Source organism: Danio aesculapii, chromosome 6 (genome assembly GCF_903798145.1).
Source record: "Danio aesculapii chromosome 6, fDanAes4.1, whole genome shotgun sequence".
Taxonomy (NCBI): Eukaryota; Metazoa; Chordata; class Actinopteri; order Cypriniformes; family Danionidae; genus Danio; species Danio aesculapii.
In genome coordinates, this window is record NC_079440.1 from 25459272 (window position 1) to 25476145 (window position 16874).

General features: G+C 32.8%; 2 protein-coding genes across 3 annotated transcripts in view; one reads left to right on the forward strand and one right to left on the reverse strand.

The window, feature by feature from the left end:
- ntn1a (netrin 1a) overlaps window positions 1–1392 on the forward strand; it is a 121275-nt gene extending 119883 nt beyond the window's left edge. The window contains exon 6 of the mRNA XM_056459830.1: window positions 956–1392. Within this exon, the coding sequence (XP_056315805.1) occupies window positions 956–1284 (329 nt within the window). The 3' untranslated portion in view covers window positions 1285–1392. The remainder of the gene's footprint in view (window positions 1–955) is intronic.
- A 6779-nt stretch (window positions 1393–8171) lies between these two features.
- The window catches only part of stx8 (syntaxin 8), a 111228-nt gene continuing 102525 nt past the window's right edge, over window positions 8172–16874 (reverse strand). For both annotated transcript variants that reach the window (XM_056459832.1, XM_056459831.1), the window contains one exon: window positions 8172–8760. In XM_056459832.1, the coding sequence (XP_056315807.1) occupies window positions 8699–8760 (62 nt within the window). In that variant the 3' untranslated portion in view covers window positions 8172–8698. The remainder of the gene's footprint in view (window positions 8761–16874) is intronic.

Here is a 16874-nt window from a genome sequence, read left to right on the forward strand (position 1 = left end):
TTAGGTCTCTACATAGTTATCAAGCTAAAAACTGTAGTTAGATTAAAGACATCAAAGTATACACATTTTAAAATAACAATTAATTCAACTTTTAGGTATGCACAGGTTCTAAATTGTTGGCGATTGTATGGCTTTTGGCCAGATTGGGTAGCTATACATGAACAAAGAAAAATTAAGACCTGTTTTAAAAAGATTTAGGACCTACAACACAATATTTCAGTAAATTTAAGCCTTTTTAAGGCCTAAAAAGACTTTTTAAGACCCGCGGAAACCTTGCAGTAGGATTTATCTATTTGAAAATGTAAACTACAATTGAAATCAGCATTCTTATCCCTCCTGTTAAATCTGAATTCTTTTATATTTTTTCTGTAAATTTGAGAAACATTTTTTTCCAGCACATTTCTAAACGTAATAGTTTGTTCGGAAGACACTAGAAAACACATTGGTTAAGAGAGCTAATAATATTGACCTTCAAATTGTTTAAAAAAAATAAAACTGCTTTTATTCAAGCCAAAATAAAATAAATCAGACTTTCTTATAATACATTTTTTGAAATACTGTGGAAAGTCATATATATATATATATAAAGACTAAATATTTCAGAGGGGCGAATAATTTTTGCCCTCAACTGTAAATAATTAATATATAGAGAAATTTCTCATAAAACTGACCAAAGATCAAACATAAAATGAATTTTATTATAATTTTTTTTTTAGAATTGTAATGAAATAAAAGAATGTGCAACAAAACCAATCTATACAATTAGAAAAAAATCTATTCAAAATGTACAAAACAGCACAGTACTACAGTAAAATTCAATCCAAAATGTACAAAATTGTACTTCTTTTAACAGTCTAAAACGAATTACACATGAAACTGCTTGACATCAAACCTCAGCCATCTTAATACATGAAAAATGATCGTCTTTTTTTTCTGTTTTCTTTTGCTTCTGCAGCCGTTCAAGTCCACATCCTGAAGGCAGATAAAGCGGGCGAGTGGTGGAAGTTCACCGTCAACATCATCTCTGTTTACAAACAGGGTGAAAGCCGAATCCGCAGAGGAGACCAGTTTCTCTGGGTCAGAGCAAAGGACGTGGCCTGCAAGTGTCCGAAGATCAAGTCCGGCAAGAAATACCTTCTGCTGGGGAACGACGAGGATTCGCCTGGACAAAGCGGAATGGTGGCGGACAAGGGCAGTCTGGTCATTCAGTGGAGAGACACTTGGGCTCGGAGACTCCGGAAGTTTCAGCAACGGGAGAAGAAAGGAAAATGCAAGAAAGCATAATGAGGAGAAGAGGAAAGAGCTGATCATTCAGAGCTGGACAGAGAAACAACAGATAAAGATAAGAAACGAGACTGAGCATCGCTGCTTTGAATAAAGGCATGAAGAGAATATTAACTTTTTTTTGGTTTGTTTTTAAATAGGAACGTGTGAAGGAGTTCATGATGCAGTTTTTCATTTCTTTTTTGTTTCTTTCAAGATTTGTTTGCTGTTTGCCAATTTTGCACCTGTGTCCAGTATAAAGAAAGGTATTTCGTGTTAAATGGCATCACATTTCAGATACATTTTGGACGGTTTCAGTCTGGTTAAGAATCAGATTAAGCCATATTTCATTTTTTTCAGAACGAACCAGGATAGAATGCTGCAGCTGTGATCGAAAAAAAAAAACTCCAAAAACCTGAAGACTTATTTGATGTTGATTCCTTTGACATTTTCCTAGCAATTTATGAGTAAAATAGGCTGTGTGGTAAAAATATTATGCAATAATACTTGGACAAAACTGCACACACTTACACTACATTTTCAACTGCTTCAAAATGTGTGGTTTTAGTGTGTAAAGTGTGTGTAAGGCTACTTTCAGACTGCGTGGACCTTTATTTTGTTATTCATTTTTTTATAAGGTTAACAGCACAAACCACATTAAATATGATCATTTTACATTCTGATGTGGACCACTTCTATAGTGTACGCGGCCATAAATCCGATACAGGTCAGTTTTCTGACACTTGTCAAAATTCAGAACTAGAGTTACTCCAAAGTTAGGTTTTTTTTTTCAACATCTGTAACTCTCTGGTCACTGGTGAACATATCAGACAGTTGCAAAAGCTGTTAATTATAGATAAATACACCATAAAAATATAGTAAATAATTAAAAACATTTTTTATCCTCATTCACATCGTTATTATCTGCACATTTGCTGATTTCACCTTATAAACAAGCTTCTTAATGCTGATTTTACTGTGTACTTCTATATGGCAGTGTGCTGCTTGCAGTCCTGTCTCTATGTATTTGTTCACATGGGAATCTGAGTTTGACACAATTCAGAAAAATGATGTGAACAGCCAAAATAAGCAAATAAGTAAAAACATAATGAATTGTGAGCAATAATTCGAATATATGCACCAGCACTTGCAGTGAATGTAGTTTAATTGAAGTAGTGGAACAAAGAATCAAAGTGTCATCGCGTCAACCACTGTTATTCATGTTTTTTTTTATTTAGGAAAAGTCGTAATTAAAATGCATAGAAAAGTCTTGAGGAAACCAGTGGTGAAACTGTTGTCTTCAGGATTTGATATCACAGCTGCAGCACTCTATTGAGGATTAAGTCCTTTAAGCATGTCTTTTTTTTATTACAAAACACTTTCGTTTTATGCTTTAGCGTTTTAAAAATTCATATGCTGTAATACACATAATGGCATCTGAGATGTTCGTGAATTCTGCTTCCGATACAAACTTTGAATATGACAGATATCAAAACAAATTTAGCAAGTTTTTTGGTCATTTAAAAAAATAAATCACATTGTAAACCTGCATGATAAAAAAACACAATTCTATGCCTATATGTGAGCATATTATTTTTTTATAATGAATTTATCCAGCAGCTGTTGCAATTTCCATGAGGTTGAGTGGCTTATAGAATTCAGATGCAAACAGAATGAAAAGAAAAAAGACAAAACAGAAAGGTTGGGTAACACTTTATAATAACTACACACTACCAACTATTTATTAAGCATTATCTAATAGTGAATTCATTATCTGTTAAGCATTGACTCTACATTAATAAATGTTAGTAAGCAGTTTATAACTGCAGCTGCAAATGCTCTATACTTGATTTATTAATATTTTTGATGTGCTTAATAATTGTGTTTTCATACTTTGTTAAGGATTCATTTTTCATTACTAAATTACAGTTGAAGTCAGAATTATAAACCCCCCTGAATTATAATTATTAGCCCCAATTTATTTTTCCCCATTTTCTGTTTAACAGAGCGAAGATTTTTTCAACACATTTCTAAACATATTAGTTTTAATAACTCATCTCTAATAACTGATTTCTTTTATATTTGCCATGATGATAGTAAATACAGCTTGATGACAGCTTAAAGTGACATTTAAAGGCTTAACTAGGTTAATTAGGTTAACTAGGCAGGGTTATTATTAGGGTAATTAGACAAGTTAGTGTATAACGATGGTTTGTTCTGTAGACTCTCGAAAGAAAATATAGCTTAAATGGGCTACTAATTTTTACTTTAAAATGGGTTTAAAAATGTAAAACTGCTTTTATTCTAACCGAAATCAAACAAATAAGACTTTCTCCAGAAGAAAAAATATTATTAGACATACTGTTAAAATTTCCTTGCTCTGTTAAACATCATTTGGGTAAAAAAAAAAATCAAAGAGTGTTTAATAATTCTGATTTTAACTGTAAATATTGCATTATTTACAAACCAGTTATTTAAGAATAGTTGGATGATTTCTTAAGATCATTCAGAATGCGTAAGTAAATGATTAATGCATTATTCAAATTAACGTTTATATATCTTATTTTTCAGGAATAAATTAATAAATAATTTGTTTGTTATTAAATGACAATTAAAGGCTCAGTTATATTTAAACAGGAAAATAGAACATAAACGGCTTTATTAACTTCTATATGTTTGAAGATACACAAATGAAACTGTATCAAATGAAAATAAAATCTTTGCAACCTTATCTAAAATAAAATTACCGTACAGTTTAAACATCGCTAAACAACATTGAAATGTTGCATCACATTACAAGTATATTGTTCAATTATTATATTGTTATTGTTGTATTATATATTTTGACACTCTTGTTATTCAGCAATGTTTAAACTACAGTAATTTAATTTTTTAGATAGGATTGCAAAGATGTATTATTCATTTGATACTGAGTCTTTAATTTTCATTTAGAAAGCATTTACAAAACATAAATAGTTCTCACCAGATTAGGTCACAAAACTGGATGAAGTTGTGTTAATAAAGCATTTTTAGCATACATAGTAACCATTACTATATGCCTGAATAATAAGATATATAAACGTTGATTTTAATAGTTTATTTATCATTTACTAACTCATTCTGAATTAACCTAAATACCATCGACTACTCTTAAATACAAATGGTTTGTAAATAATGCAATACTTGATTTAGTAGTGAAAAATCGATCAGTCACAAATTATGAAAGTAGAAATATCAAGAACATTCTAAATGTGCTTATAAGTCAGGAATAGAGCATTTGTAGCTGCAGTTATTAACTGTTTATTAACATTTGTTAATGTAGAGTTAATGCTTAACAGATAATGAATTCACTATATGCAAATGCTTTATAAATGATTCATAGTGTGTAGTTTTTATAAAGTGTTATCAAAGGTTCTTGTACAGTGTAATGTATATAACACTACTAATCTTTGAAGACTGGTGCTGCTGGGTTTACCCAGAATACTGCAGACTCCCAAAAACCCTAGCAAATGCACAACACCAACAAAAACTTTCAAAAATTGCCTTGATTAATCAACAAACAACTGCTTACAAAAAAGCTTTGCAAATTAAAACAAGTAGCATCTGTTGTCAAACAGTCACATTATACACTATAATATAGGCTCTATTTTAAGCATTAACTTCTGTGTAAGCCTTGTGTGTAAATCTAGAACATATTTCTATACAAAAAAAAACTTCTAAGTGTTGATTTAGGCTAAAAATGCAAAAGCATGCTTGTACAAACCCTCAAATGATTGGCGTGCATATAAATTGACATTTTTTTCAACTTGAAACAAAAACCACCATGTATATTTTTGTATAAGACACAATGATTGAGGTGGACGACTCTAAACACAAACATCATTTCTTGCTCCATTTGATGCTCCGATTCGATTGTTTATAATCCAGACATGGATGACGACGTCCTTTAGTTAAAACAGAACTTCAGTGTGATGAGTCCATCGTATAAACAGGCCTTTTCCCAAGTCCTGAAAGTGTTGCTAGAATGCTGTGTATAGTAAGTATTTTTTTCCTTGTGTGTAAAACAGTATTTAGAAGTATTAACTAGTATTCCTTAACTAAAATTTAGATTTGTAAAGCAACAGCATCTCTCCTTGAACGTGTCCATGTCCATTTAGGGTCTGTGAATGTAGGAATGCATGTACAGTAATCTTTGCCTTCAATAGAGAACTGTGAGAAACGCTGCTCATATTCACACAAACACAAGTCCATTCTGTTACCCATGAGACTGAAGTTCTCTAAAGTACAGCTTTTATGTTGATTTTGAGGGCTCATGTGATGTTTAGCTTCAAGAACTGATTATTTCAGGCATCAAATACCAAAAGAAAAGAACAAAAAAGGATGGATTTGATGGACGGTTTACTTGTGCAGTGATGATCCTCTTTGCTCAATGATTACTTGTAAATGTACACAATATATGGCATACAGATATTTATACACGTGCTGTATTTACCGGTTTCAAACCATATTCCTAATACCACATGTAAATGTATTTTGATTGGCACTCAGTATCTTGGTGCACACTCATTTTTATTAGTATTCCGATGATGTAAATTTATGTTGTTGTTTTGTTTTTCTTGGCAGCAGTGGAAAGATGGCTCCTGTATTTGACATTACCAGCAGACCTTACATGCATTGCTTCTTGTTCATATTATGAATTGTAAATTTAGCTGTTGCAAATACAAGACGTCGGCAATATTGTTTTACAATGCATACTAATATATTATGGTTATTATAAGAAAATATTTAATGACACAAGACATTGTGGTTTTTTTATGTCTTTTATTTTTCTTTATTTCTTTTTTTTTCTTTTTACAGCAGTTTGTGGTTGTTTAGATGGTTGTGATTAAAATCCAGACGGGAAGATAACTACTGAACACCAACCTGGTAGAACTACATTCAGTATTCATTTGGAATAAAATCTCAAAAAATGATTAATGCACCTTCATTTTTTCCCTGTATAAGTATTAAATTAGGATATATGTATTTAGTTAGAGATTAGAGGTTCACTGTTAAAAATGCTGGGTTCCACACAATTCCTTCATGTTGTCTTAACACAAATTGATTAAGATAAACTGTTTTTAAAAATTTAAGTGGATTGAACATAAAAGAATTAAGTTGTCCCCTTGTATTCTTTCTACAGATTTTAAATAAGTAGTTTAAACAAGCAAAAAAGAACACAATTTGTTTGAGCGTTTGTTTATTTTGATGTGTTATTATAGAAAGTAGTGGCAAAAAATATTTGGGTCACACCTTATTTTGATTCATTATTCAAATCAAATCAAACACGGCGCATCGCCAACTGTTCGCTCGATTCTCAAAAAAAATCATACACTCCACCAGCCGAAATCATGTCATGCGCACCCAAAGCTAACCTCTGCAAACACCACAATGTTGTCATATTCGCAGATTGCATCGAGTATAAACCAGGCCTAACCCCAGCCTATATACTTATAATCTAGTGAGAATTAGTTGGCATGTAGATGCAATGTAACTTAAAGGGCGCCTATGGTAAAAAATCTACTTTTCAACCTGTTTGGACAGAAATGTGTGTAGGTATAGTGTATAGACCGTAATATTGGGGTGATACAAGCACACCCAGTCCTTTTTTTTCAATTTAACAACATAAAAACGGTGGACCAATTGTAGCGGTTTTCAGATCGACCACAACTTGACGTAGGAGTCCCACGGCCACCAATATTGATTGACAGGTGCGCATCACCATATCCTCAGTTTATTGTTTCACGTCCGCCATTTTCAGCGTGCGAGTCAAAGCGATGTCACTAAAGGAACACCCTTGCTCTGTTCTTAGATGTAAGGCTCATTGGGCTCAACACAAGATCAACATTCACCACATGATCGCTCTAATCGGAATTATTGTTTGTAACTACAAAAAACTACTTTTTTGTAGGTAGGTTTGCAAACGTGAACTTTTCATTGCATCTACCTTAAACCTCAGCCGTTTACATTTCCCGCGGTCACAGAAGCTCGCTGTGATCTTAACTAATGTTAGGTGCCGCTGGAAAGTGGAGTGCGTTGCCTCACGTGCGCATCCCTCCATTGGAAATAAAATAACGAACTTGCTGGCTGGTCACACACCAGAAACGCCGCTAGGCCACGCTCAGCATCGCGCCACGCAGCGCTATGCATTTCAGAATTCTAAATATAGGTTTCTATCAGGGTACACACAACAACGCTTCAAGTCGGCGGCTGTCTGCGGTGCCCAGCCACGATTCGGGACACTTCGTATTTCTGCTGCGCCACAGAGCGCCATCTGAATAGTTTCATTTTTAATAACATCTGAATGTGCGAGTCTGGTGTGCCATGTCACGGCTCTGGTGCCTCAGTCAAAGTTAATTCAGTGTGCATGGTTATTAGTCTCGGTGTACAAGCTCGGAACTTTAAACTAGCACACAGTTGGCTGTAAAACTATACAAAGACACAAATGATTTGGACTCTCTGCTTGGTCTGTGTCCGACTCGTACATGTACGGCTGAATGCTTGTCCTCTCACTTATGTTGCTTCTCTCTGTCTGCCTGTCTGTTGCCAAACACAGAGCGGGGGAGCTCTTGGCTCCGCCCCCTTGTTACGTTGAGCGACACCCCTAAAACAGCTGCCTGTGTACACGCCCCCAAAATAACACTTTTAACACATTATAATAAAAGAATCTGAATTGTGTTTTGAACTGAACCTAAACTGGCACACTCAGAAAAACCATAATATTAATATTACATCTTAAAAAAGGGGTAAACTATGTGCCCTTTAAATTCAACAAACGGACCATCAAAATAAAGTGTGACAAATATTTGTAAAAAAAAAATAATAGATGTTATTACAATTTTCAGATTTTAGAAAAACCAAACCGCTAGTTTGATAACAGTACATTTATTAGAATATTGTAACCGACATATTTTAAAAACATATTTTTTTTAATGCAGTTGAATGGATTAGGAAAAAGAGGATGAGAGCTTTTCTATTTACCCCAACAGTAGAGCTCAAAACTCGGTATTGCTTTGTGACTCACAGTCTCTGTTTACACGATGGATACGGATCGTTTTCTTCACTGCCAAACAAAGAATTTAAATAGTTTCCCCCCTTGGAGCATCTCGGGCTCATGGTTTTATTCATAATAATATTCAAAACCTTTCAAAGCTCTTTTCTATTTTTCTTTCCATTCCGAATCCTACTTTGATCATTATCTGCGGAGCTCAGAATTTGGTTCTTCATAGTGGTCCATTTCTTGGCTTTAACCCAGTTATGTGTTCCATCACTTTAAGGGAAGGAGAGAGCTGTGTGCAGAGATGTGATTACATGTCCAGTCACCACCATATACAGACAGAAAGTCTCTATAGTCCATATCTGTGGCATCTTCTCAGAAACATCTTCATCTTCTTCATTACTGCCAACAGGCCACAACAATGATGGCAATGAGAAGAAGAACAATCACCACCATCATGCCTGAAATCAAACACACACACAAAACATCTTAATGAATAAAGGACACTCTTTTCCTCTCCATATGCACCAGATACTTTCTTCTAAACCAGGGGTCTCAAACTCAAATTGACGGAGGGCCATTTCAGTGACTGGCAATTCATAGGAGGGCCGTTTTAACATTCAAGCACAAGAAAAAAGTGAAAATCTGACGTAATTGATGTATCTTAGAATAACAGTGAGGAGGTTTATATTTCAAGCATTACCTGTCACCAGTGATAATATGTTTATCGTGTAACACATCAGCTGCTGAAATAAATCTGTGGTTGTTGTGCATAGGGCCGAGCGTTAGACACACACTCAGTCATTCATCCACAGAGTATATGAAGTAAAAACTCTAGTTTAAATTGCTCTAGGTAGTTTAAATTGCTATGAAAATACTACAAATAATAGGCATATTAATTATTATTCTGTCTCAACCAATTGTACTGTGCAATAGCGCAAGAACAGCAGTTTGGGTAACTTAAGTGACTTGACTGGCAATTGTTCTTCTCAATATCTTTCTCTTTTGTAAAACTACAACAAAGGAGGAGAAGTATGTTCATTTTCACATTTAATTTAACAATTCAATTTAACTAGCAGTACAATTTCACTAATGTACATAGTTTTTCATGCAAACCTTAATGAGAATATGAGAAAAATCTATTAAATGAGACCATTTTAATTGAATATTTGCAAAATTATCATTTCTGTTACACCTCCAGCATAATGTGTAAACTATGAAGAAATGCCGTACAACAAAATACAAGTGGTATAAAACTGATGCTAACCAAACAAAAATAGAGCTTTAGTAAAAATAGAGCACTTACGAATATATTTTTTAAAGTGTAAATCAACTACAGAAATAAAACACATGTGTGTTACTCTCAACCGTACACTATGAAAAAATGAAAGTAAAACTAATTCGAATGCAGTACTATAAATGTGGACTTGATGGTGGGCTACATGCAATTGCACAACAATAAAAGTGGTTCAAAAATACATGTTTTGGGGGGCTGAATTGCATTATATTTTTGACATCTGTTGTTGGCCAGAGGGAGGAGGAGGGCAGGTCGTAAATAGCCCGCGGGCCAGCAGTTTAAGACCCCTGTTCTAAACGGTCCATGTTTTTGGGGAAACACTGCGCAATTCTGATTCTTTTTTAAATTTCTGTGTGCATGTGTATATACACTAAAAAAGTTCTTCTTACTTAATTTTTATCATATTTCTAGTCCAAATATCAAAGAATTCTTAAATCGTGAAGCATTTTCTAGATAAACATATTGTCCTGTTTTTAAGAAATAATATACCAAGTTTTTCCTTAAAACAAGCAAAATAATCTGCCAGTGGGATAAGCAAAATAATCTTGTTATTTGTTCTGACAAAATTATTTTGCTTTCACAAATGGCAGCTTGATTTGTTTGACAATTTAAGAATTTGTAGACATTGAAACAAGATCTAAGTAAGAATATATATATATATATATATATATATATATATATACACACACACATATACACATAGTTAAAGTCAGAATTATTAGCCCATTTCTAAACATAATAGTTTTTATAACTCCTCTCCAATTACTGATTTATTATATCTTTGTCATGATGACAGTAAATAATATTTAACTAGATATTTTTCAAGACACTTCTATACAGCTTAAAGTGACATTTAAAAGCTTAACTAGGTTAATTAACTAGGCAAGTTAGCGTAATTAGGCAAGTTATTGTATAACAATGGTTTGTTCTGATAAAAAATATATATATAGGTTAAAGGGGCTAATAATTTTTTACCTTAAAATAGCTTTAAAAAAATTAAAAACAGTTTTTATTCTAGCAAATAAGACTTTCTAGAAGAAACATTTTATCAGACACACCGTGACAATTTCCTTGCTCTGTTAAACATCCTTCAGGAAATATTTTAAAAAGAAAAAAAATTAAAAGGGGGCTAATAATTCTGACTTTAACTGTATATTCAGTATATACTATGAAAAATATTATAAGCAGTTTTTACATAACATAAATACATTATACCTATGGAGAGTCCTTGTGAACCATATATACAAGTCCATATGTGTGTGTTGTTTTATCTTTATTTGCAAAACGTTTTGAATAAAAGCGCCTGTAAATCAATAAATATAAATGTAAACCAATAACCTCTTGCTCTTTTAGAGAATATTTAAGCATGTGTTCATTTAAATTCATCATTTGCCCTGTAAAACCTTCACTTTTTTAATCCTCTCCAAATGTCTGCTTTTTTTAAAAACTTGATTAAAGTATTAATATAATTGTATGGCTTTTCTTTCACTGGTTATTTGCATTTTTCATTGATCGCTCATTAAAATAAACATGATAATGACTCTTCGATCGGGCTATTAGGCGTGTGTATAATTCAAACTCAAGATCAACACAAACTGAGGGGGAGAATGACAAACAAAATGTGGTGAGGCTTTCAGCGAAGCATCTGCCTTTCATTAATTCTTGCGATAGTCGAATGTCTCATATAATGTGTGTCACTTGAGGAATTCCAGGAAGGTGTTGGAGAGGATTTCTCATCTCCTGTGAGTCACTGACAGCGGACAGAACAGACGTACATGTGTTGTAGATCTGCCCTTACAAAAACCCATACATCGCACTCCAAATTCTCATTAAATGATTTGTTTGAAGTTGTAAAATTCCATGAAATCCTCAACTGTTACTAAACATTGAACATAATTGTACTGAGATTGAAGAATTGATTATTCAAATTGTTCTAAAAAAAAAAAAGCTTTCATTTGAACCCTTTTTGTTTATTGTCATTGGTTTATTTCCATTGTGAAGCCATAAAACAGTGGTTTGACATTCTATAATATTTAGAGGCAAATTTACCAGATGGTAAACAAATATTAATTCTCATTAGAGTTTATTAATGGCACTTCTATATCTGTATGGTAATTTTAATGTTGCCTGTTGTAATGTTGTTGTTTTTTCTTCAGTTTTGAATGAGCCTGTTAGATGTATACACATGTATATATGTACTGTATGTATGTATGTATATATAGGTTATTTTCTGGTATGATCTCAAATGACCACAAATTTTTAATACATTATTTAAAATTTGATTGACATGTGAATGCTAAGACTAAATTTGGAAAAAAGTAAAACATACACTTTTTCTACTTTACTTTTAAAACAATTTCCAACAAATAATTTTGATTTCTTTAAAAACTTTTAATTGTTTTTAATACACGTTTTCTAACAATGCTTTTCCTTAGCGTATCTAAATTCATGGTTTCCTTGCCATCATCTGTCATGTCATTTAAAGACATGGTTATCTCTGCTAATCAGACAGGATTTTTGACATAATCGCTGTTGGTCATGGACACTGGCTGGTACTGTATTCGTTGCCTGATTCTGTGCTTTAGTTTACATTTCTCTCATAGTTTGGCTCGGTGGTTTTGTGTTCCCACTGGAGATCACAGTGCCAGCTGGCCTGCACTGAATGCACAGGGTAAAAGGAAACTACATTTCACTGGTATTATGAAATACAGACCAACCAAAGCCTGCTGTAGTCCGGCCGTGTGTTAGGAAACAACGCCACAAAGTCGGCAGACGCCCAGTTTTGACTGTGACCAGGAACAATGTCATATTTTTACTGAACAGACCCCCATCCCACTGGAAAATACCTGATTTATTTAACAAAAAAACTGGCATGAGAAAAGAAATATCAAACATCAAAAGGAAAAATATGGTCCTGCAATTTCCACCAAGCCAGTAAACCTGTAAAATACTATTTTTACCATTAATACTATTTATACAATTTTTTATTTAAAAAAGTTCTAATTTCTCCAGTTTCATTTATTGTAGCAAATTCCCATTAGATTTAAACCAGACTAAATAAAAGTGTACCAACGCACACAATCTACTTTTTAAAGTGAGCTTCACACCCAGTTTGCTCCTCCTTTTCACCTCTGTGAAACTGTCACAGTCATGTAAGTAATCAAATAAGCTCTGTAACCCAATCACGCTGCCCCAATGACAACAATAATATTTGCTAGACAAATAGATTAGTGTGCGCAGAGGGCAGAGGACCTGTGTGGCCACCCAGGGGCAGAACAAAGGACACGCATTCTTCCCAAGTGTCCTTTATTTATTTAAAATCAAAGCCGAGGGAGAATGAGAGACCCCTGAGGCTCTAAACTTCAACTTGTCATAGTCAGGGGCCTGAAGATCCAAATCAAAACAAAAGATGGGCCTGAACTTTATTTTACTCAATCTTTTTGTTAGCAGATGATTTCCATCGCCCTGTAAATGCTCTTCCTAATAGTCCTTTTTCATGGGTTTTAAAGTATTTGGTTGTATAATGTAAACACATCAAAGCAAATCACACAAATCTAATGAAATCAGGCTTCATACAGCCCAATAATAAGATCCATCTGGCTATTAATTTGGCATTTGACTTACAGCACTATAATATACATATTTTTATAAGGGATAAATGTAATTTACACTGGCTCCAAACATTTATGATTTTTTCTTCAAGTGAATAAAAAAAAACTATTATTATAAAATAATAATAATAACTATATATATATATATATATATATATATATATATATATATATATATATATATATATATATATATATATATATATATATATATATATATATATACACACAGATATATATATACATATATATATATATATATATATATATATATATGTATATACACAGATATATATATATACACATACACATACACACACACACACACACACACACACACATATATATATATACATATATATATATATATATATATATATATATATATATATATATATATATATATATATATATATATATATATATATATATATATATATATATTCATACATACACATAAATATTTACAATTTCTGAGAGAGCTCGTCGGCGGCCAAAGACGGTTGATGTTGTCTATCCACAAGATGGCACCAGGACTGCAAAATAAGCCCTTGCTTAGTGTGTTTTCTTAAGAAGCTGAAAAACGGAACTGTCGCGTTTTTTAAGGTGGATCGAATAGAGTCAATAAGAAGCTGCAAATAAGAAGCTGGAGTCAGCCTTGTCCCTCCTTATCGCAAACACAACAGCAGTCTGGTAGTGATTGCTCTGCTTTTTTCGAGGTTAATTATTGTGATATTGTAACGGTCGCTTAATGTTTAAAATGCATTGTGTATAAAAGCCCACTTTAAGAGGTGTTTAATGGGAGCTCACATTTATGGGAGCTCAGTTCAGTTCTGGCAAGCTCTGAGAAGTGTGTGATGGTCGCTCTACCGCTATATCATCCTTTTATTTCAATAATGTAACATTTTATTTTGCGACGGACATTTGAGTGTCTTTTTCTTTTCCTTTTGCCAACTCATTGTCGTTGACAGGCATGTATGTATTCGACAGCACTTGGGAGAAACGCATAAAGGCCAATAGGAAAAGCGAAATGGTTTCTGTCTTCTTTTTTTTATTCCTTAAAGTCTCTGGCAAAACGCTGGCAGCCGTCACAATTCCGACGGCAACAGAGAGACTGTAATAAACTTTAGGGAGATATGCCTGAAGACGGATGGCATTTCATGTCACGTTCAAACTTCTAATCTTAAAATGTGAGCAAAATCAGCTGTTTTGTCATCAACTTAAGGGGGTCACACACCAGAAGCGCCGCTTCACATTACGCTATAGAGAATCATTCAAATACTAGCTTTAATGTGACATTGGTGAATTAGTAACAGCTTCTGCTGTTCTGACGTCAGCTGCAGATGTGAATGAATGGCGGAAGAAAGAAGTTCCTAATACAAAAGGGTTTTAGACTCTCCGCGTTTTTTCTTTTTTATATACAAGATATATAGTGTTGTCGAACTGTTGTATAAACGCAATATCACACTCGTAGCAGTGCGATATGGCTGTATATCAGCACTGGTGAGGCGCTAAGGCGAACGCACGCCTCTATATATATATATATATATATATTTTTTTTTTTATAAACAACTATAACTATATATATAGTTGAAGTCAGAATTATTAGCCCCCCTTTGAATTTTTTTTTTCTTTTTAAAATATTTCCCAAATGATGTTTAAAAGAGCAAGGAAATTTTCACAGTATGTCTGATAATATTTTCTTTTTATCTTATTTGTTTTATTTCGGCTAGAATAAAAGCAGTTTTAAATTTTTTAAAATCCATTTTAAAGTCAAAATTATTAGCCCCTTTAAGTTATTTTTATTTTCGATAGTCTAGACCAGTGTTTCCCAACCCTGTTCCTGGAGGCACACCTACAGAACATATTTTGGTTGTCTCCCCTTTCTCACCTATTCACTTCAGGTTTTGGAGTCTCTTGAGTTGTTCTGGTGAGTTGATTCAGGTGTGTTGGATTAGGGAGAGCTTGAAAATGTGTGCTGTTGGTGTGCCTTCAGGAACAGGGTTGGGAAACACTGGTCTAGACAACAAACCATCATTATACAATAACTTACCTAATTATCCTAACCTGCCTAGTTAACTTAATTAACCTAGTTAAGCCTTTAAATGGCACTTTAAGCTGTACAGAAGTGTCTTGAAAAATATCTAATAAAATATTATTTACTGTCATCATGGCAAAGATAAAATGAACTATTTATTAGAAATGAGTTATTAAAACTATTATGTTTAGAAATGTGTTGAAAAAATCTTCTCTCCGTTAAACAGAAATTGGGGAAAAAAATAAACAGGGGGGCTAATAATTCTGACCTCAACTGTATATATTCTAAAAAGTATCCATTAATCATGACATTAATTGTCCAGAATATGTTCTTTTGTGTCCAACTGAAATAAAAAACTCATAAAGCGTTGAAACCACTTCAGGGTAAGTAAATATATATATATATATATATATATATATATATATATATATATATATATATATATAATAACATGTAATACATGTAATATATTTTAATAATAATTTATTAAATTATAATAATAATTTACATGTAATATATATATATATTATTTTATTTATTTATTTTTGTCAAATTATTCAGTACATTAAATACACTTTTTCATTTTTTTAAATATGCTATAAAAACAATATTTAAAATACATGCTTAAGTTTATTAGGCCATTTTTTCACCAATGCTTTAAATGATATATATACAGTCAAAAGTCAAAAGTATATGTACAGTAAAATATATAAAAATATATAAATATACAGTTTAAAAGTCAAAATTATTAGACATTTGTATTCTTTTTCAAATATTTCCATTTAACAGACCAACAAAAATGTTCACCGTATTTTTTAAAATATTTTTTTTCCCTGTGGGAAAAGTCTTATGTCTATTAATTTGCCTGAAATAAAAGCAGTTTAAAATTTTTCTTAAAACAAGTTTAAGGTTAATATTATTAGCTTCCTTAAGAGTCTTTTTTTTAGATTTACTACAGAAATAAGTCTCACAATAAGCTGAATACTAGTATCTTGCAAAAAATAAGGAGAAAAATACTTTGCACAGTCATCAGGGCAAAAACAAAACAATGTAGTTGCTAGAAATTAGTTACCAAATCTTACCAAAAAAGTTACTATTACGTTTTAAAAATGTGCTAAAAAATTTCATGTTGAAGTGAGTGATCGGTAATCTTAAAGATGTTGTGGCATGTTACATTTTCAACAATTTCTTTACACAAGACACAGACAAGTGTCAAACAATCTTGGCAAATGTGAGGAGTGAAGTGAGTCAGAGAACAGACGTTGAAAGAAAAGAAGAAAAAAACTGGGGTACGAACGACAAGGCAGTGAGGAATTTTTCCATTCATCAAGCCCTTTCCTTCAGCCCCTCCTCACAGAATACATGAATATGGTTAGGTGTTAAAAGCAGATGCGGAATGAGAAGAAGAGGCCTGGAGAAATAAAGGAGCCAGAAAGACAATCAATGTGACTCTGGGATCCGCAAACAAACTTGAGTCTGTCGAGTCCTCTGGACAAACAAATGCAATTATGTCACATTAGAAGAGCAGACTACAAGTGCCAATGCATTTATTTCCCAAGAAAATTCACGACGCATCTTTATGCAGCCAAACTGGCTCTCGCTATAGAAGAATCTTGAGTTTTAATATTC